This window comes from Nansenia antarctica, assembly GCF_963989245.1.
Source record: "Nansenia antarctica genome assembly, chromosome: 15".
NCBI classification, from domain to species: Eukaryota; Metazoa; Chordata; class Actinopteri; order Argentiniformes; family Microstomatidae; genus Nansenia; species Nansenia antarctica.
This window is the reverse complement of record NC_137685.1, coordinates 7,793,678-7,816,687: the sequence shown is the minus strand read 5'-3', so window position 1 is coordinate 7,816,687 and position 23,010 is coordinate 7,793,678. Positions and strand designations below refer to the sequence as shown.

The 23,010-nt window shown below is 43.8% G+C and overlaps 1 protein-coding gene across 1 annotated transcript; it reads right to left on the bottom strand.

Annotated features, from left to right (window-relative positions):
* Nucleotides 1-210: 210 nt before the first annotated feature.
* On the bottom strand, nucleotides 211-21,065 carry plekhm1 (pleckstrin homology domain containing, family M (with RUN domain) member 1; the record flags this gene model as incomplete). The annotated part of the gene is made up of 11 exons (XM_080545814.1): nucleotides 211-1,265; nucleotides 2,812-2,969; nucleotides 3,136-3,199; nucleotides 3,412-3,605; nucleotides 4,885-5,030; nucleotides 5,640-6,665; nucleotides 14,598-14,769; nucleotides 16,452-16,917; nucleotides 17,650-18,333; nucleotides 18,747-18,994; nucleotides 21,012-21,065. 11 exons carry the CDS (start codon nucleotides 21,063-21,065, stop codon nucleotides 1,157-1,159), a joined length of 3,321 nt encoding a protein of 1,106 aa, XP_080401940.1. The 3' UTR covers nucleotides 211-1,156.
* Nucleotides 21,066-23,010: the final 1,945 nt, after the last annotated feature.

The window sequence follows — 23,010 nt, the reverse complement described above, 5'->3', positions numbered from 1 at the left end:
TTGTTGTGACCCTATTACATATTTTTTCAAATTAGTTCTCAAAACTTCAAGACAAAATAATGTCTCATGAGGCCATAAGAGCGGATGATCAGACATTATCACATTAAGAACATTCATCAATAATTTAATCTTCTCAATAAGATGTATAAAGTCACGAGTACTTACAACATTGACATCATCTTGGCTTTGATGCAAAAGTACTGTATAACAGACCTGGGTCGAAATAGTATTTCAAGTATTTTAATTATATGATTGAAATAAGTCCTGTTCTTGATATCAAAAAATGTTTGTGAACATTTTTACAATATCAAATAGAAATGGACGATATCAGTTTTTAGTACAAGAAAACCTGCTATCACACTTATTAAAGGTAGACTATGGGATATGATGTCATAGAAAGAATGACATGGCTCCACTGCCAGAGACTGTCAAAAACAGAGATTCAACAGACTAGACGAATATAGCGTGAGCTATTTATTTTTAAATGATCAAATACTATATGGATCAACATTTTACCTACCAATACTAAAAATACACAAAGTATTTCGACCCAGGTCTGCTTTGCCTGAAATCTAAAATCAGCTTTTGGCACTATCTCACATTGCACATTTCAACGTCAAAACATATGAATTAAAATAAAGGCACAATCTAAGAGTTTCAAGTGCTGTTTTTGCAGGTGTTTGTACAGTATGTACCCCGTCTTGTAGAACATTGAGTAAAAACACTTCATGCCACCAGCTGATGAGAACATTGATGCATAAAATTCACTATAAAAATGAGCATAAAGGAGATTCTTGGCATGACCATTCACACGGATGCTATCCTTCAATTGATTCCTTGGCTTGGACACGATAGACACAAACATTTCCGAGGTCAGGAAGAACGCCAGCCTTGTCAATAATGTTAATAGCGCTGAATAGATGTATATAAAAGTAGTGGAAGTAGGGTAGCCCGGCTCTCCCAACCTCCAGCTCCATCAGTCCTGTTTGGCCAGTGGTACAGTCTCACTTCATAATTGCACTTGAGGTTAGTTCATGTAGAAAAAGGTGAAGCGGAACATCAGTGTCTGATATTGTTGTCTTTTCGTGGATTTCTGTAGGAACACCATGCTGCTGCAGAAAGCACAGTGGGTCATTATAGAACAGTTCCGTCAGGGTCAGTCTTGTAGATCTCTCTCCATGTACCTCTGGAGACGCAGGCAGCGTGGACAGGAGGACGACTGGGCCTTGCAGGCCGAATGAAACACAGACTTGCAGATTTTACACCTGAGGAAGAAAGAAAGAAAGGAGTACGTGAGGGGAGAGAAAGAGAGGATATGGGGTAGGTACCATATTTTCCGGACTATAAGTCACTTTTTTTTTTCTCATAGTTTTACATTACCGTCTACAGCCGCGAGAGGGCGCTATGAGGTAGGTACAAGTGTACATTCTATCCTGGTGATTTGGTTGAGGTTGTTCATTGAGTTCATAGTAATTGAGAGAGCGTCTGAGAGAGTCTTGGCGAAACGTAAACGTTTGATTTATGGATAGATGCAGAGCTTTCGGTTGTTTCTTGTGTAGTGGTAGAGGGGCTACGAGACATTTTAGCAACCTGTAACCTGGCCGTCCTGTTTTTGAGGTCAGTTAGTTGTTAGCACCTTGCAGTGTAGCCTCTGTACCGTAGTTGGGTTGGTGAAGTCCCCTGCGGATAGTAGTCTCACATCCACGCCTACCTTCTGGAGAGTGTCTTCCTTGTCTACCAGGCTGTTTGTGATTGTTAATGGACTGACTTATATAGCGCCTTATTCCAAAGCGCTTTACAATGGCCTCTCATTCACCCATTCACACACACATTCACACACCAATGGCGGCAAGCTGCCATGCAAGGCGCCGGCCTGCTCATTGGGAGCAATTTTGGGGTTCAGTGTCTTGCCCAAGGACACTTCGACATGTGACCAGCCGGGGCTCGAACCGCCGATCTGCCAACCTTACCATCATTAGACGGCGGCTCTACCTCCATTGTTGAGCTCACCATTGTCAAAATGTTGGTTTTGCTCTACCTTAGGTTTGTGCTGTGTCTCAAATTATATTTGTTTTGTTGACGGACACCAATAGCTAACAGACTCCAAAGGCAAGCACAAAGCCTAGAATCAAGACTAGACATTGTGTCAAATGTTGTCGTCTCTAAATAGTGAAACCAACATTATGCCCTCAAATAAAAACTGCCACTCTGTACTTGAACCTGATGTTAATTGTTTGATTTAAAATCCAAACTTTTGGAGTATAGAGAGCAAGTTTCACTAGCACAGGGCACTGTACGTTGAATGTATGAATTCAATATTTTCGTGTGAGAACCCACGTCTTCAAAAGAGTGACCACAACATTTTGGCATGTGAAAGGTTCTCCGATATGACGATTTTAGAAGTTGTGTATGCCCCCAGCATATGAGTCGTGGTTTAAAGCCTTTTTTTTTTTAACCTTTATTTAACCAGGTGACTTCATTGACACAAGGAATCTCTTTTCCAAGAGGGACCTGGCCAAGAGGGGCAGCATAAGGACACAGGCATACATTCAATACACAGATAATATAAGATAAGATACATAATACAAAATAACATGAAATTAAAAGCAGGTTTGGGCAGGCACAGATACTGAATTAAAAGCAATGACAATTTTCAATACTTTCACCTTCTAATCCTTTAAAATCGTTAGCAGCCTCCAACACCTCCCCCCTCTCTCCCCCCCACCCCCTTATCTCTAGCAGGAACTATGGATTCAGAGCAGGAACTCTGAATCCATAGTTCCTGCTGGATTCAGAGAAAACAGGCCCTACCTGGTGGTGATGTCAAACTGGAAGGGGAAGATGATGTCGTTGGAGTGGCAGATTTGGCAGATGAAGCCTCTCTGGGTGCAGAGGTCACAGTGGTGGACGTGGTTGGAGGCAAACTGGATCAGCGTGTTCAGGTAGGCGGCGTACTGCCCATCCGCTATCTAACCATACACACATCACACAGGCACGCGCCCAAACGGGGGTTAGGGGGGAGCATAAAACATATGTTAAAATCAATCAACTTTGACGGTGTCATTTTAGAGGTGAAGATGTGCTTTAATTCTGTGAGAAATATCATATGAACATGACAGCATGCATAGTAGATACCTGTCTTAAGTCCATCACACTGTAGAGATGACTGGATTCCAACAAGTACGTCCGCTGGTCCAGTCTGAAGAGGAACAACATTGTTTTTTACTATGGTGAGGGAACATTTTGTTCTTAGTGAAATATTTGTGTTGAAATTATCAAAGTAATACACCCCCCCCAGCACACACACACACTCACACTCACACCCCCACACACACACACACACACACACACACGCACACGCACACATAACACATAACACATAACACATAACACATAACACATAACACATACTTTGCCTGGGCCTTCTTGCAGGCTCCGCTGCGGCAGGTGGACAGGTAGTCCCCTAGGAGGCGGAGTCTCTGGCGGAGGTCGTGAGCTTCGGCCATGGGCTCTGCGTGCTCCCAGAGGTCAGGGTTCAGACAGTCCAGGTTGAACAGCGGCTCCTGCTCGACCTGGGCCAGCAGCTTCAGGGCCTGTCTGGAGACCTTCACACGACACAAACAGGCAGCAGAACATCATATAACGTCAGCAAGGACATTTTAACCCTGGTTTACAAATCACTCATTGAATCCATTCTCACCTTCAATAACACATCCTGGTACAACTCCCTCACTGTCAAACACAAAACCAAACTCTCCCGTATAGTCAATCAGGCAAGTAAAATCATCGGCTCACCTCAAACCCCCCTGTCTGAAATCTACAACTGGTCACTAATCAGGAAAGCCACACAAATCACACAGGACCCCTCTCACCCCCTCCACCAATCATTTCAGCCACTTCCATCAGGCCGCCGTTATAGAACTCCACTGGCCCGGAAAAACACATATAAAATCATTCATTCCCACTGCAACCACCGCCCTGAACAAGGAAGCACACTGCATTTTAGCATTTTAGCTTTTTAAATCATAATACTGTTTTTATTACTATTCTTTTTAAATGACTAGACTTTTTAAATAGGCACTACATAAACACTGTTATATCTGTCTGTTTTTATTGTATGTATGTGACCTATGTGTGTTTTTAATGTGGAAACTGTATTCTTGAACTGCACTTCTGCCTGTCAAAGGAGAATTTCTGTCACTCTGTGACAGACAATAAAGCATTCTTGAATCTTGAATCATATGCCAGAGCAACTTACTTAACAACAGATACATGTCACATTGAGCCAGTAAGAACAGTCGTTATTTAATCCTAAATGTGAAAGGTTAATAATAAATAAACAAATATGTATAGCAAGTCAGAACAACAATGATTTCTAGAGCATTCATATTATAGGCAGAGAGTCCTTCGGAAATGGACAGTTTTGATGAGACAAGCAGCAGTTTTTTTTTACTGACTTTCTAGTATTTTATTTATATCTACTAAGTCGATTTTTAAAATGTTATTGATGTGTAAAAAACAAAACAAAACAGGTGTCTCATAACTGTTGATTACATAGTTATGGACTCTGGTTGGGTAACTCAAAAGTTGTTTGACAGTTGACTGTTTCACAGTTTGAAATGCTAACAGTTCAAACTATGGTTAAAGTTAGTAATTGGTGAGGTTAATGTTAAGGTGAGGGAAAATTATTATCGCTATCAGGTTATGGCCGTGAAGTCAGGCCTGTGTTATGCCTCAGTCCTTTACACCCAGGACAAGCCAGAACACAACCCGGACCTGTAACACCTTGAGGGAAATCTTCCTCAACAACAAGGGATCCCAGAAGAAGAAGTCTGTGTGTGTGTGTGTGTGTTTGTGTGGGGGATAAACCTGTGGGAGACTCACCTCCCGCGGTGTGAGGTCCCAGTTGTGCACCATGCGGGAGGGGATGACGATGGCGTCACCGTGGTGACAGGAGTCGCAGTAGTACTGGCCAGAGAACTCACACAGCCTGGCTTTCCCAGAGGAGACGCCTATCTGCCTGGAGCATCCTACAGAGAAGAGAGGTGAGGTGTAAACAGACAGACACCATGTTCGTAAACACACTCTGAGAGTTCCTGTACGGACAACAACCTTATTGATTCCCTCTGAGGACAAGATGGACTGAGAGTGATACTGATATTCCCTGAATCTATTATGACTAATGGACAAAGCAAACTATTGAGGACATATGTAAGAATGTGATACCCACAATGACCTGTCTGTTTTTTTGTTCTTTGTTATTCATGTAAAAAAAGAAAAGAAAAATAAAGTATAAAAAAAACAAACACACTGAGAGCATCGGAGCGGAACTGGGTTCAACGTCATAAAGGGACCAAGTCATTTGATCCTACAAGAGGCTGATCAGATTTCCAGAGCGAATTTACGAACGCAGCCCATGTACGCTACAGTATAGATGAAAACAACAATCCCAAAATCCAGACATCTCAATCAAATAGCAGAGGGGGATGGCATGCTATGTTGTGTATAGTACAGCTTTTGGAGAGTAGGCCAGAACCTACATATGTTCTGCATCATACCTGTGGCAATCCGATATACGTCTGATTAAAACATGAAAACGATCACGATAAATGATTGAATTAACAAAAACGTAGAGCCACCTGCACATTTGAAGCTCTGAGCGTCCAGCCCCTTCTCCGTGGGAACCGTGCAGAGATTGGCCAGCAGCAGCCCGCCCCCCTTCAGCCTGTGCTGCACCAGTCTGTGGATGTTCCCCGCTCCCACCCCGGACCCCTCGGCCCCTCCGTCCTCTCCGCTCTCCAGGTACGAGTCCAGGGCCCCCCTGATGAGGCCCCTCCACGCCCGCGCCTCCTCCGGGGTCTCGGCCCTCAGCTTGAGCACGTCCTTGGTTCCCCCCATGAGGACCTTAAAGAAGGCCGGCCCCCCCAGCGAAACGTCGGGGACCACGTCCCGGATCTTCTCGATGGGGTGGGAGAAGCGCAGCATCTTGCGCCCCCCCTCCTGGACGCGGAAGCCTTTCAGAGCCTCTAAGGAGAGGGAGAGGACCAGAGGGACCCAGGAGGGGCTCGCCGCCTCCGTGTCCGAGGAGAGGTACAGCACCGCCTCCTTAATGGCGTCCGATTCTGGGTCGGTGGGCCGCTTCCAGTCCAGCACCAGCTCCGGCGGCGGCGGCGGCTGCTGCTCTCGTCCAGCTCCGAGCTCCGCCGACAACGCCACCTGTCGCTCGGGGCTGGTGGGGGTCGAGCAGGGGGACGTTAGCGAGGAACCCGGGAGGGGTTCGTTGGGGCTGGCGGCGCCGCTGCTGCTCTCGTTATCGGCGGTGGGCTGCAGCACCTCACACTGGTCGTCACGGGCCAGCGGGCGGCACTTGTTGACGGCTTCGACGACGCGGTCCACCCAGTCCTCCGCCTCGTCCTGATTGGCCGCCCGGAGGTAGAGCCGTTTCCCGGGGAAGGCCAGCTCGAAGCGGCCGTCGGGCGAGGTGACGCGGGCGTCCTCGCAGCGCAGCAGGGAGCAGTTGTCGTAGCAGGTGCGCTCCTCGGCGTTCAGGTAGAGGCGGAACTCGAAAGGCGAGAGCTCGCAGTAGTAGTCGCGCCAGATGCCGACCGTGCCGCGACGTTCCAGGTGGCCGAGCTTCAGAAGCCCACGGAAAGGGTTGGAAAGGCCTGCAGGACAGGGGGAGAGAGGGGGAAAGATACATAGAAAGAGAATAATACATTAGACTTATATAGTGCTTTTCTAGACACTCAAAGACGCTTTACAAACTGAAAAGATCGAGGTGGGTTTTGAGGGCCTTGAGAAGGGAACACTTAAGCCAAGGAACAAACACAGGTAGGTAATGGTAAGAAAGGTGTCGCTTTAAAAAAAATAAACATTTCAAAAGTGATAAGATGAATGTCAGATGAATGCGGAGACCGAGAGGTGTTGCTTCCTTATGATAATTAATTAATGCTCGAGATAGACAATTAAGATAAAGTTTAATCCATTTACACAGCGCTGGGCCAGCCTCTCTCAACACACGGCAAGCAACGGTGAGAGACTCGCACCTAATGACATTTTGCAGCGGCCTTATATGCTAGATTTCCGCTGACACCGGAAACAGCTGTCCCTTGCCAATCATCGGTCACCCGTCATACATGTTTACATACTAAAGTTAGAAGCTATCTTGCCTCTGCTTCCCTACCATAACGGCCGGTCAACAGTTACCTGACTCTCAGTCAGCTGACCGTTCGTTCCCAAATATACTGATCTATTGACCCCAGTACCCATATAAGTCTCCCACCTGGCTGACCACCACAAGGCTCCCCTGTCCTTAGATCCCAACTGGTCCCCATCTCTATATTTGGCTCAGGTCCAGTTACAGAAACGCATGCTGACTCAGAGTGGTCAGTTTATGTCCTGAGAGTGGACACACTTAAAGTATGTTTAAGGTTACACAATGAGTATTGCAATATTTGATAGGCACACAGCATCTTGCACATAGCTACACAAAACGCATCATATCAGCTCACTCTTTTTTGTCTTCTCTAATGGACAGTAACTTTAATTATTTCTCTTTCTTTCCCCATGGTTGAGATCCCGCATTCCTCCCCCGGAATCGTCTTTAAATGACTTTTCCCATGGACAAATGCAAGTTCCCAGTCATGTGGCCTGACAAAGTGAACAAACATCTCACTCCACAATTGACTTGGCATGAGTAAAAGGTCACTTTGTGGTTAACTACTCTGATTAATAATCACCTCCTTTGGATAAAAACCTTTGTTGTTTAAAGGAGAAAATATCCAAATAGGTTTCTCATTGCTATGTCTAACTACTCATTACAAATGAAGTAGGTATCATTTCCATCATTAATTCAAATCACATGTTTTTCCATAGTTTGTTACATAATTATACATTTTTAACAAATAGGGATATCGTCAATCCTTTTCTTTAGGTGTCTTCGATATCCCAGGTCGATCTTCAACAGAGGGACCATCATGCTTTTCCGGTCGCAATGAGGCACTATCTGAGACGCTGGAACATTGTTGTCTTTCGCCTTCTCGTCCTCTTGTATTGTTGCTGTGTTATTGAGAGACTCACAGTAGAAATTATTTCATTCACCCTCATGCTGCTTGCTCAAATGTTTTAACAGTGTTATTGAAACTCTAAATCCTTACCCCCTACTTTTCTCTCCCCTATTGTTCTATGTCCCCATTGTCTGATCTTAAAGGTTTACTCCTGTTGTGGTGAATACGTACAACAATTGTCAACAAACTGGCAAACTCCTGCAACTGAGTCTAGTGCGCTATTTGGTTTAACTCCCTGGATGTCACGACGCATGCGAACAAGATTAGTGTCAGAGTCTTCAGTTAAAGTAAAGTCTGTTTCGTTAGTTAACACCCAGAGCGTATACAGAACCGATAGAATTGTGGCCATCCATCTTATGCACAATGAGGCCAGGATCACATGGTGTCTCCCGTCACGCATCGTCTGTCCGGTATCTCTTGTCCTAGTTTCAATCTTAATTCACAACAACATCAAGAATAATTGTTAATAGCAGAGATAGTTATCATTATGGTACTGGAATCAGTAATCGTTTCATAATACGTGTTTTCCCCTTTGCTTGGGTCTCATCGTCAGAGTTGAGAGTGGGTTGGGCCCCCTGTGGTCCCCCCCCTCTAGTGAGTTCTGCACTTGCCTGCTGAGACATTTTTAGATACAGGGATTGCACAATCGTTAAGTACAGGTAGACAGACATTGAGTTTCTCTCAAAATGGTTAACTCGTCCTTCATCAATGCTCCTAGAGGAAACAAAAGGATTTGTCATTTGAAGTTCATGCCATGGGTATTCAAACTAGGACGTGTGTTGTGAAAAACCGTGAACCGTCCCTTTAATATTCAAATCAGTTCTTCAGTACTTAGTTTATTTACTGTCAATGTGCAATCTGAGTCAATTCCCATAAGCATACTTTTAATGAGGTAGATAGGTTCTATTCTACCCGTATGTTAAAAATTCTGATCACAATCGTTACTGATGGCTTGAATACTTCCCCGTTGGTCTATGTACACTATGAGCTTATTTTGCATTAAGGTGTAAATTTGCTGTGAACATTTAAATGTTCTATCCCTCTCTTATAGTCAAATATTTCTCAGTCAATCACCCGTTGGTTTTAGTAGATTTATCAGAGACACTCTTGAGTCAGTGTGAATGGTTTTCTATCATAAATGTTGCATCAATGTGTAATGCTCGTGCATTCAGCTGTTGGCCGATTAACACTGTTGATTGTGAAGTACTGTCATATTCGTATGTGTAATTGCTTTATCAAAGTCTGTAGTCTGTCATGTCATTATCATGTTTCCGCTTCCACACAGAAAAACAACATTTTCATTTACAGTTTACACAGAGAATTATCATTTGTGGTTTCCCCTTTCTCTCATCCGTCAATCGTTCACTGTCATTTCAGCCCCCACTTCTGTTAGATTGGCCCTCAGCAACGCCCCCGTTGTTAGTCCGTCGCTCATTTTCCCTGCAGTTTCTCGGTTCTGTCAGGAGATAGAATTGGCAAGAGTTGTGTTGTCCGTTCGGGATTATTCATCAATCAAAATGTCACATATTCCTCTTTGCTTGTGTGAACATCAACAGTCATCAATGCATGTCTCTGTTTACTAAGTAAATTCAAATGTTACGTTTACTGAGTCAATGCAGAATTGTATGATAATTACAATAAGAGACAACTACATTTTCATGTCTAACACTTCTATGTGTTCTCTGCGTGTCTGTGTCACCGAGCTGCGTCTTGTTTGCAAGGGCAGTTCTATTAATAGTGTTGTTTCAGAGCGTCGTCCCTGGTGCAGCGTTGTGGAGCACAAGTGCACTCGTGTCTCTTACCACCTTTTGCTGTTTGTGCTAAGCTATTTAGCTTGTCCTGAAAATACAATAGTTATTCATTTCACTCTTTATCATTTGTTTACAATATGTTAATCAATACAAGGATTATTATTACTTAACTCAATGATTTCCCTATAACTCTATCACTCGACATGCTTCACGTAAGACTTCATTACCCATAATGCTTAGTATTCATTCCAACCCTCTAGGTCCGCGTATTGCGCCAGCTCCAAGACTTGTGGTTGGTATCGCTTATTAAACAATCCCAAAGCTTCTAATTCCCTTATTCGTTTTTCAATCAATGCTGGTGTCATTGAGAAAATGTCTGGTGTCGATAATTTGAAGTTTTTCGCATCGTCTCCAATACCATCTAGAATCATATTTGTAAAGAATGCGTTAGGTTTGTCATCTAATTCCAAATTCGCCTTTTCTCTCCAGGTATTTTGGAATCTGATTACAAAGTCAGACATTGTTTCATTAGGCTTACGTTTACAGTTCAGAATCTGTGAGATATCACGGTTTTGGCTAGCATGTTCGTTTAGAAATTTTGTTAATTGTTCAATGTGAGTCACTTTGTGTTGTTTATTAAACCATGGGAATCGTTCATTAATTGTATTACCTCTACATGGCCCATCATTATCTTCATTCAAAGTTTCACAAGCATTTATCAAAGTATCAATTTCAACATCTGGCATTAACGTGATCAGAATGTATCTTAAATCCGTGCCATTCAAATTACCATGTAGCAACATTGTTTCATACCAATTTATGAATCCTTTTGGGTTAATCAAGGGTCTGGGTGCGTCGACTATGATTGCAGATACGTCGGTCAGGGTTAATGGTTTATACAGTACTTTCTCCTCTATATTTAACAATGGTGCCTGCACCCGGATTACGCTGCGTATCACAGTCTGCTCCGCCTGTTCCGGCTGTACAGGAGGAGACACGCTCTGTATCCCCTTTACCTTGGGTATAGGGTTAAACCTATTGTGTTCCTTCTTTCTGACAATATTACCAGGCCATTGATTAGACATTATTACCCATGCTTGATAGACTTCTTTCATGTAATCAATATCCCATAATGGATCGCAAATGCTTTTGTTTGATATCAAATATTCATCAATAATCTTTAGTTTATTCTTTTCAAAACTCCCGATACTTGGGAAATTATCGTCACTCCATTCCGCAATCTTTGTTAGAAACGGTTCTGCATAGAATGGTCCTAATTTAAGTAAAATCCATCCTTTTGGTGTCACTGTATCAGTGTATTTTATCGGAATATCAATTATGTGTGGATCAATTTCCAATAGTTTCTTAATAGATTTCTTTTCCCCTCGTGGCAAGTCCCTAACCGACTTGTACTTAATAATCCGTTTCTCACAATTTGTCGTCCTAGACATTCGATTCCCCATGTTTGATTAATTACACTGCACACAATGTTAGTAAAAAGGAATTCTTTTATCTAAATTGTCTCGTTAGAGCTTTATAGTTACACCATTCGTGTTATATACTTTAATTCAGTCTGTTGTATTGCGTTTCATCAAGGTCAATTAAATCCACGTCTCATCTGTTCTCTCCTGTCTCAATAAATCAATCTTGTCACTCAAATCTGTTGCGCTCTAACATTAACACAAATACCGTATCCGTTCAACTTCTTATCGTCCTACAACTGTCTTTTTACCTCTGACCTATATCTTTCATTATACTAGACCACTTATAAACACTTTCTTTAAATCACACTTCAAATTACATACCATAACCACTTGCGTGTCAATACCTTATTCATTTAACCATCTTAATCAACATTCTACTTCATAGTTTCAATTGACTCAAGCGTGCTTCTGCAGTTCACCTTATTTCCTGTCAAATACCTCAATATGTCTGTACCTTACAGATAAACACATGTCTGTACCTTACAGATAAAAACATAAATAAAAACCCACGGAATGCCCAATTCCGTTTAATCAATTCTTCTATGAATTAATCAATATCCAGTGTCAGTATTAATCTCCTCCAGAGTGACACCTAGCAGCTCTGTCCTTTATAACGCATTATCCTATGTGGATCATTGACCTTCATGTTCACACCAATACTCAACCTTTAATATTTAGTCAAATCTAGTCATTGGCCCCCCCATCATCAAATTCATCCCCTTTCCTTCATTCAAGGAAAAAAATTACAGGTTTTTCCCTCTAGAACAACAATTCAGGTTAAGCACACAACCACACTGGTTTATCTGCCTTACCTGTCTCGCTGAATCTAGGATCCTGTTCGTTAAACGCCAATTTGATAAGATGAATGTCAGATGAATGCGGAGACCGAGAGGTGTTGCTTCCTTATGATAATTAATTAATGCTCGAGATAGACAATTAAGATAAAGTTTAATCCATTTACACAGCGCTGGGCCAGCCTCTCTCAACACACGGCAAGCAACGGTGAGAGACTCGCACCTAATGACATTTTGCAGCGGCCTTATATGCTAGATTTCCGCTGACACCGGAAACAGCTGTCCCTTGCCAATCATCGGTCACCCGTCATACATGTTTACATACTAAAGTTAGAAGCTATCTTGCCTCTGCTTCCCTACCATAACGGCCGGTCAACAGTTACCTGACTCTTAGTCAGCTGACCGTTCGTTCCCAAATATACTGATCTATTGACCCCAGTACCCATATAAGTCTCCCACCTGGCTGACCACCACAAGGCTCCCCTGTCCTTAGATCCCAACTGGTCCCCATCTCTATATTTGGCTCAGGTCCAGTTACAGAAACGCATGCTGACTCAGAGTGGTCAGTTTATGTCCTGAGAGTGGACACACTTAAAGTATGTTTAAGGTTACACAATGAGTATTGCAATATTTGATAGGCACACAGCATCTTGCACATAGCTACACAAAACGCATCATATCAAAAAGGGATCTTCCTTTTTCTTTTTTCTGTTTTTTACTTGGGACTGATGGAACATCCCCCATTCCTCGTTTTTTTCTGATTAGGTAAAACAGGAATGACAGGTCTGATCGTAAAATAAAATGAGACAACACATATATTCAATACAAAGTTCACAGAGCCAAGGAGGAAGTGACAGAAAGACAGAAAAACGACCTGTTCAAAATGATATGAAGTTGTAAGCAAAAAGTAGGAAGTGCACCTAAAAAGGAACCAACGGGAGCGCTATCACTACTAAGAGGCACTAAAATATCCTTACACATAATCTCTCATTCTCACATTTAGGGCATTTAGCAGACGCCTTTGTCCAAAGCGACTTACAACAATAATAAACTTTAATAAAATGAAATAGTACTTGGTCAGGATAAAACAACAGTAGCATAATTAAAACATAGATATAAGACCTGATAAACAAAGTGTATAATAATAAACACATCTGACAGGAGGGGGAGACTTCAGGAGGGACAGCTAAGCTGCAGCCTCTCATCTGCTAAAGAAAAGTAGCCATGAACTGCAGTCTTTTCCTAAATTGACAGGGAGAATTGAAAGGATTCCTCTTACAGGGTTCCCGCACCTACTGAAACATCAAATTCAAGCACCTTTCAAGGACTTTCAAGACTCAATTCCCTCAAATTCAAGGACCCAACATGGCATAGTTTGAGACAGAACTAGTTGATGAGCTAAGTAAAACATTTTTGAATATTATTTTTTTTGAGAGAGAGAGAGAGAGAGAGAGAGAGAGAGAGAGAGAGAGAGAGAGAGAGAGAGAGAGAGAGAGAGAGAGAGAGAGAGGGGGGAATTCAAGCACTTTCAATGACCCCATGTCTATTTTCAAAAACATTTAAGACCTTGATTTCTTTTTCTCAAATTCACAAACTTTCAAGAATTTCAAGGACCTGTGGAACCTGTGGAACCCTGCTCTTAGTTCCCTAAAGCTAAAGTGTTACAAACACCATGCCTACTTCAACAAAGGCTGAAACAAGGAACTGTAAACACTTGCGTCATGATTCATGTGTGTCAACTCATGATCGAGGTCCCATGCCAAGTGGGACCTAAGTAGCCCTGCGCCACAGATCTAGTATCAGATTACCCAGCCCCAAATACTAACCTTAACCATCAGGTCATTTTCAATGACTATATTGATACACTACTATATCACTCCATCATCACCTGGTTCCCTGCTGCAACGACCAAGGACAAGGCCAAGTTGCAGCGGGTAATACGCTCAGCAGAGAGGGTGATCGGCTGTCCCTTGCCCTCCCTCAACTCCCTGCATGACACCAGGGCTCTGAGGAGGGCAAGGAAGATCATGGCAGACCCCTTCCACCCCGGCCACGGCCTCCTCACCCTGCTTCCCTCTGGAAGAAGGTTGCGGCTGCCTAAGGCATTAAAGGCCCGCCACAGGCTCAGCTTCTTCCCCTCAGCCGCCAGGCTGCTAAATGACTCTGGCTTCCCCCTCCCCCCCACCTCCAAGTCTGCCCAGGACTGAACATGCACTGGACCTTGAATAACTCTGCACTGCACTTTATATACAGCACTATTCATGCACTGTCTGTCCTGTGTTGTCCTGTTTTTGCCTTTCTTTGCATTTGTATTTGTACTTGTTTTGTTCATGTATGTGAAAAAAGCATAAATGCACCTTCTGTAAATGCCAAAGCAAATTCCTACATGTGTCAAGCATAATGGCAATAAACGTTATCTGAATCTGAATCTGAATCTGAATCAGTGGCTAACGACAGCGTATAGATTCATTGTGTGGCTTGACCCTGTGTTCTGTAGCCTACCTATCTGCCTGCGGTGGACCACGCTGGGGGGCGACTGGGGGCTCTCAAGCTCTGGGGGAGGAGAGCTCATCCCGTTCACGCGTGCCGGGGCGACACCTAGTGATTGGTGGGGGTCGGCCTGTTCCTCCTGGTGTGGCTTATAGTCATCCTCCGAGATCCAGGAGTGGGAATGCTGGTGGGAAAAGAGGTCGTAACAGGTGACGACACAAACACTCACACCATATTAAAACTGGTTGCTAAATAATTTCCTATTCCCAATGGGACAATTCTACTAGCCAACGTGTCCTTCCTTTTGGTGTGAATACCTTATTAGGACAGTCAATCTTTGTCCTAGTCTCTACTTACAAACGCTTGTATCTGACGATCATGAAACAATCATGCAATGCAACTGGAGGTGCTAGCTACATGGCTGGGGGAGAGCGGCTTGTCCCACCCTTCAACCTCCATTTATGATATCAGATTTTCTTGATATCTGTCAATAATTTTATTTTATTTTTTTAGCTTAGTGGTTTGCGTACATCCTAAAGACGAAAAGTGGCCCAGATTCTGTATTTGAGATAACAATACAAAAAAGCATGAAAAACATACATTCTATATATTCGGGCCGCAGGACTATTGAGATCTGATGGTTTAATTAACAATTTCATAGTCTCCACTGCTCTACATCTCAATCCACACCACTCTGCCCACCGGCCGAAGTCAGCTTTTCCTAATATAAAGTGTTAGCATTAGTATTAATAGTTAAAATAATAGTTTCAAGTTGTTTGTCAGTGGTTGAGTTACTGAATGACTTGTGGTGTAGCTAAACAACACTGCCCTCTAACAACAACACAGACCTATTTTGTTACATGTTCAATCCATATGATGTTTGTTAAATGTCTCAATTGTCCAGGCAATAGAACTGTTGCTGGTCACGTTGACTGACACTAACATTTCCTAACAGAAACCATGCTAGCTAGCTAATATTGTGGCTCAAGTCTTTCTAGCTAACATTAATGTTTTGGATGGAGATCATAACAATTATCTAACCATGTCATAGAGTTACATTTTGCAATGTCACGGGCAGACTTAGTTTTATGTAGCAAGCTGTCTTGCTATGTAATACTTGATTAGTTAGCGAGCTAATTATTCGTTTCACTTATACAATGTCAACAGAGAGAACTAGGTGGGCCGTGGTGTGAATCATGCTAGTCAGAAGCAGTAGTTGTGAACGTCTCCAGAGGAGTCAGTCCTATGTTCCTTGTTGTCCAGCCAGTGGAAACAGGCTGTCAGTGAACCTGGAAATAGATTTTTCTACAGAACCTTCAAACTCATATTCAGATTCAACACTATGTTGGAACACACTGCATACACTACGTATTCCACACTGCACTGAATAGAAATGTATGCTTTTATTATGCTTACGAGATCATAAAAGTTTTATGATTATTTATTTTTATGAAATCATGTTTTATATCACTATTTGTACTTCTGGTTAGATGCTGAACTGCATTTTGTTGTCTGGTACTTGTACTCTGCAATGACAGTGTGTTTCTAATGTGCAAGCCTGTCTATGCCTGTTTGTGTTTTATGTCATGCTGGCTGCCTTCTGGCTTCTGGCTTCTTGTGTTGTTTTTTCTGGTTTGGTGAGCCGAAGACAATTTTCCACCTTGGTGGCCAATAAAGTTATATTCAATTCAATTCAATTCAATTCAATTCAATAAAGTTGAATCTGGTTGCAAAGCTCCATGGATGATGGTCAGGGAGAACTCAGGACTTAAGGTCAGGTCAGGTCAACCACATGATGAGAGTCAGACTCAGAGGGTTCAAGAGAGGGGGAGAAAGAGAGGAGTATAAACCAGGCCTTGAACTTACTGACAGGGAGTCCGCTGACATCTGTCTGCTAACTATACTAGCAGAGCGACGTACACCCTTGTTCCCCGGAGGCTCTACGGCACTCCGCGCACAATTCTCCATCTTCTTCTCTCCTGTATTGTGTGGAATCTCAACGACAGGGAGGTTAGGGGTGGCCGGCGCTCTCTCCTCTGGGTTTCTGAGAGAGGAGGGGGGTAGTTCAGGGTGTGTGCTCACTTCAGAGTAGACCAGATCCAAATGTACTTTTGAGGTCGTTATGGATGACGACAACGGCTCCTGGTCTGGGACCAGTGAAGGTGGGTCGAAGGGGTCTGTGAGAGGCGTAGCAGGGCCCTGGGTCTCGCTGTCTGAACCGCTGAAGGCCGTGGTCTCGGAGAGGGGGTCCGGACCGGAGCTGGAGACGTAAGAGTCTTCACGCATGGAGTCCTGACTGGAGTGGCCACTCCCTCTGCAGTCAGAGAGCCCACTGCAGAGGCACAGAGGGAACACAGAGAACACACGGTCAGGACAGAAAGGAAAACATTTGGGTTCCCACACCTTCTGAAACATCAAATTCAAGCACCTTTCAAGGACTTTCAGGACTTTCAATTCCCTCAAATTCAAGGACCCAACACGGCATAGTTTGAGACAGATCTAGATGAGAATTTATATAATAGGAACTATCCGCTCACAGACAACAATTAAAAAGAGAGAGAGAGAGAGAGAGAGAGAGAGAGAGAGAGGGGAATTCAAGCACTTTCAATGACCCATGTCTATTTTTAAAAACGTTTAAGACCTTGATTTCTTTTTCTCAAATTCACAAACGTTCAAGGATTTCAAGGACCCGTGGGAACCCTGTTAGTTGGAAAACACTTTTACTGAACTTTTTTTAGGCATATTTGATTCTGTTCTGCAGGGGATCGGGGTGGGGCAGGGTTTGCACAGTTGAGCCTGGCCACTGGGCTTTAGTATTCCTCCTACCCCCCGGGGCGATGATTTAAAGCTGGACTTTTCACATGATAACATCCAACCTCATACTTTGCCGTGTTCACAATCCTTGTCATCTAAAATCACTGCTTGAAAATATCTCCAAAATATGATAAGCCAACTGAGCAAGCACACGGTAACTCTGAGTTACTGGGTTACCGGGTTCAAACGGCCTGAATACAAAAAACGTCTCACAGCCACAGCCACATACACAAACACACGCATGACTTACTCTTTAGGAGGCCTCTTAGCGTTGCTCTCTAAGTGAGTGGCTATGTCCAGGTCACATGGCCAGGGCTCTCTGTCTGGACTCCTCGGGTCCTGACCCTGCAGAAGGCTGTCTGAGCTCAGGCTGGAGGAGAGCTGGGACGACCCTGTGGTGTCCAGGCTCAACGTGGACGAGTTCAGGGGGGTCCTGCCCCCCGTGACGCCCACAGCCCCCCTCCCCAGCAGCCCAGGCCCCCCTCCTCGCTGCACCTCCACGGTATCCGACCCGCCTGACGACTGCGAGACAGTATCCCAGGATTCCTTGGAAAGGGGCTTGGAAACGACACCACCACCGCCGCCGTTGTTAGAGAGGGCGTCAAAGGCGTCCGCCTGGCTGGCGGCGGCGGGGCACAGGCCGGCGAGCGCTAGAGGGGTGGTGGTCCACTCGTTGAGCACGGCCGACTTGTAGGAGAGGTTGAAGGAGAGGGAGGCCAGGCCCTGGCTGTAGGTGAGCAGCACCTCACGCTCCTCGGGGTCCAGCAGCAGGGCGGAGGGCTGGTAGTGGGCCTGCAGCTTGGAGCCCTCGCGGAACAGGGAGGCCAGGTAGCACTCCATCAGGCCGTGGTTGAGGGCCAGACGCAGCCAGGCCCGGCAGCGGCCCACGTCCGTGCCCACGAAACTCAGCTTCTCCAGCTCCGTGATGACGTCACTGAGGGGGACCAAGAGGCAGTTATTACTCTGTCATTAAAACACTGCTGTGTTTTAGTATCAGATGTTGGGTCCAATTCACTCAAATTTATCGCAGATGCTGGTTATTCTTGCTTTCGACTAACCAAAACTCATTAACCAGTTAAATAACGGAAGAAAGCGTTCTAAAAATGTAAAAGACGTGACCCACAAGAAATACAAATGCACGGACTGTATACATTATCTTAACTTAAACTCAAAACGATCATCCACATGATTAGCTTGCTTCCACTGAAAATTATACTAAAGTCCTCATCAGCAGCATGCTTATGGTAAGACAGTAATTGAAACCGACAAACTGTAATAGAGGTGGTGAGCAATGCGCACTGCAGTGACACCCCTTGATCATTTGTTTGTCTTCAGGCTTGCACTCACCGGTGAGTGACGGTCTTCAGCAGGCTCCAGAACACTGGTTGGGGGAGCGGTCCACAGGACCCCCCCTTCCTGCTGCGCCCCGCCGCCTCAGAGTGGACATACTTGCTCCTGATGCAGTGGATGAAGACGGCCTCCAGGGCGCAGCACAGGTGGTTGGCGTCGGCGTCCTCGCTGGTCACCTCGGCGTCAGTCGTCACGTAGCGCTTCTGCAGGGCCTTGAGTGACAGCGCCAACTTCTCTTGGATCCACTAGAGATACGGTGGAAATGGGTACAACAGAATGAATACTAGCGTCTTACAGGGTTCCCACACCTTCTGAAACAAGCACCTTTCAAGGACTTTCAAGACTCAATTCCCTCAAATTCTAGGACCCAACACGGCATAGTTTGAGACAGAACTAGGCTAGTTGACGAGCTAAGTATAACATTTTTTAATATATATTTTTTTTAGAGAGAGAGAGAGAGGGAGAGAGAGAGAGAGAGAGAGAGAGAGAGAGAGAGAGAGAGAGAGAGAGAGAGAGAGAGAGAGAGAGAGAGGAATTCAAGCACTTTCAAGGACCCATGTCTATTTTCAAAAACCTTTAAGACCTTGATTTCTTTTTATCAAATTCACAAACTTTCAAGGATTTCAAGGACCTGTGGGAACCCTGGTCTTACTTTCAGGTTGCCTTTAATGAGGGAAGCACTCTAAAAACATCTACAATTTTTATGACATTTGTAAATGTGACATTGAAATCAATAAAGTAATATACATACAGTATATATGTGTCACAATGTCCTAGGTGCTACGGGAAAGAAAAATGCATACAGACAAATGAGGAGGAGCACTTTGAGCTGCAACGTTTGCAGGAAAAGCGCTATACAAATAAAAAGTTAATATTATTATTTGCATGGTGTATGCAAACTACAGCATATTGCTCCCCCTAAGTACCTTTACTGCAACATTATTGATCAGAGGCGGCATCACCTGTTGCCTCTAGGGTATGGGAGCAATATTGTGTGTGGCTCTTGTGTTCTTCTTTTATGTAAACCTTTGAACAGAGTGACAAACGAGGCTTAACTTCTGCATCACTGGAGCTCTTCCGAGAAGACATTTCACAAACATATTTAACAACTTGTGTGTCAACACAGGAATGTACTTCCACTGGCATCGGAAACAAAAAAGATGTGTCATCACTGTGGCATAGGGGGCCATTGGTCATGTGAACATGAAACATGCCCTGTAGCCTACCTACTGACACACATGGAAGTCACCTGATGTCAGCTGACTCATGGGAAAATGTCCACAGAACATTGATGGGACGCCTCTCAGACTAGGAGGTGTGATGACAACATGGTTGTTGAAGCATGTTCTAGGCGTCCAAAAACATTTGGCCAACAACATGTTTGTCAACACGGCACTTTGAGACAGCTGCTACTACTTCTTTTTCTGGTCCCTGTCATGCTTCCTCTCGACAAACTACTCAAAAACTGTGAATGAATAGAGTTGTATGAAATATGCCATCAATGTTTTGTTTTTCTGAATTGGCCCTGACCTTGGCTGTACTTGGCCCTGACAGTTTTAAGTTGCATATTTTGCTTCCCCTTAAGATACAGAATGGTCACATTGGTGGGTGGCGGGGGGGTTGTGATTGGGCGGGTGGGTGGGAGGTATCTGGCGGGAGGGACATTTGTGGGAGGGGAAGGGGAGGGGGGTGGGGGGGGTGAAAGGTTTATGCGAATTTTGTATTTGTACTGGTAAACCGTATTTTTGTTCAATTCTATTCTATTTTCTCCTTTGTTTATTTGTATGTTACCACTCCCCGTGTTTTACTCCCTGAAATAATAATTAAAAATTCACCAAAAAAAAGAATGGTCACATTATAGGTCCCATTCATTCTGGTGATATGTCCAAAAACACCTCGCAGACAATCGAAAAAAGCGACACATATTATTTAGCCAATCATTCTGGTACATTGAGCTGTATAACCTGTAAAGAGCTGTAAACTCCACTCATTAATGTAAATGATTAAAATGTACTGTACACACGCAAAAGCCCTTTTTATCACAAGCCTTTGACACTATTTGACCCTAAGCCTTGACTCATTAACTCATTGTGTCCGCCTGGCAAACTAGACACAGTATAACTTGCAAACTTAGTAGCATTATTTAGGCCTACTATCCACAAGTCCATATTATAGGCCTACATTTTAAATCAACAGGTAAGCAGTCAACTGTAGATGTGGCTAGACACGGTTTTTAGTATCACACAACAGTATGCAGCCTACCTGTTTGACATCTTTCACCTCTGGTCCCGTGTCTGGTGTCTGTGTAGCTAGCATGGCTCCTCCACAGATGGTTCACTCCCCCATGGTGTGCTGTAACACATCACATCTCTTCTGTAATCATGTGATTTCAACCACAAGCCAAACCTCAACCAACGAGAACACACTGATAAACATGTTGTCAGTTAGGTTTGGAATTGCCAGACCTTTTTTACTTTGTATCAAGTGATACATTTCACATACTTAGTAGTCTAGTGCACTATTATTCAGTAACTGTACTATCACACCACAATTGTGGACATGATCAGAATGCTGCAGTAAGAAAGCTGCTGTTTGGATCTGCTGTTTGTTTTGGTAATATCAGTGAGATGACAACATTGTATTTTAATAATTTTAATTAAATAATGTTGCCATTTAGCAGACGCTTTTATCCAAAGCGACTTACAATTATGAATTACAGGGACATTCCCCCTGGAGTAACTGAGGTCTAAGTGCCTTACCCAAGGGCACACTAGTAGTGGTGTGGCTTCAGGCGGGATTTGAACTCACAACCTTCCGATCCCAAGTCCAACTCACTATCCACTAGACCACCACTATCTCTTGTATGTAGCAGTTTGTGTTGACAGTCAAGGAAGTAACCAGATACAAATGAGACCAGTGCAGACATGGCGAACATAACTTCCTGAAAGGGTACAGTGAGTACTAGTCATGAGAACAGAACGTGTGTGTGTGTGTGTGTGTGTGTGTGTGTGTGTGTGTGTGTGTGTGTGTGTGTGTGTGTGTGTGTGTGTGTGTGTGTGTGTGTGTGTGTCAGAAGCAGTGTGGCTGGAGCCCATCCCTAAGAGTATTTTCACGTCATATTGACATCCTCTAAGTGTTCAGATGTGCTTTAGGACAGAGATCTTAGCCGGACGAATATGAAATGTCGTTAGGAGGAAATAGGTGTTACGAAATCAGCCCATCACTAATAGCTCTGCCCATAGCCTAGGCAGGGTAGGAGTGTCAATATACACCTCCTAAAACAAACCTCTGAACAAAGACAAGTAGCTCGTTACATAGATTAACCCAATGTGCAACAAGCTGAACACCAAATAAAGATGATTTAGGCTACAAGGGACAAGCATTGACTCACCTGGGTCATGTTGACTTGTGTCGCTCCAGAGGCAAAGCAGAATCGCGAATGTGGCTACGTAACGTAACGTAACGTAAGGACTATTTTATTTTATTTTATTTTATTTTTTCAGTTGCCGTGGCTCCGTTTGAACAGCTGTCTAGTTATGTTGACCGCAACACATGTATTAATAAATTATCAATATAAAAAATATCACCCCAAAATTCAAAGGTGTCTGCAGTCTCGGGATAGTTAGAACTAACCAGGCTCAGTTGAGAAGAGAGGACTGATGCATCATGGGATTCCTGGAGCCTATGGCTGCGTTCGTAAATGAGAGTGAGAGCGCCAGAGGGCACACTGGGTCCGACGTCATAAAGGAATCGCGTAATTTGATTGGGCAAGAGGCATTCTGTGAGTGGTAATCCGATTTCCAGATCGATTTTTACGAACGCAACCTATGCAAAGCGAGAGACACAACTCCGCCCCTTCTGAGCTCACCCCAGGTGAAATTTGACCCTAGGGTCAATCCCATAGATATTGATCTGTGGCCCTTGAACTCAGAGGTATGAGTGGGTGGGTATCAATGATCATCATTATGAAGCTGAAGTGTTTAAGTTAATCAAGAAACATTGATCAGCGGAAAACAGTACTATGATAAGATTATCAGTAGGTCTTTCCTGGACATACTATACTTGGAACAATCTATAGCCAGAATACATGGAGCTTAAGAAAGGACAATTCAAAGATGGACCTCTGCAATACATAGGATAAAAGAGTTGATGGAGTGACTGTGTTTGTAGGCTGTGTTGTATGTGAATGTAACCTGTAATTGTTGTATTATTATGATTTTATGATATACCAAATATAGTGTAATGAAGAACTATGGGGTGG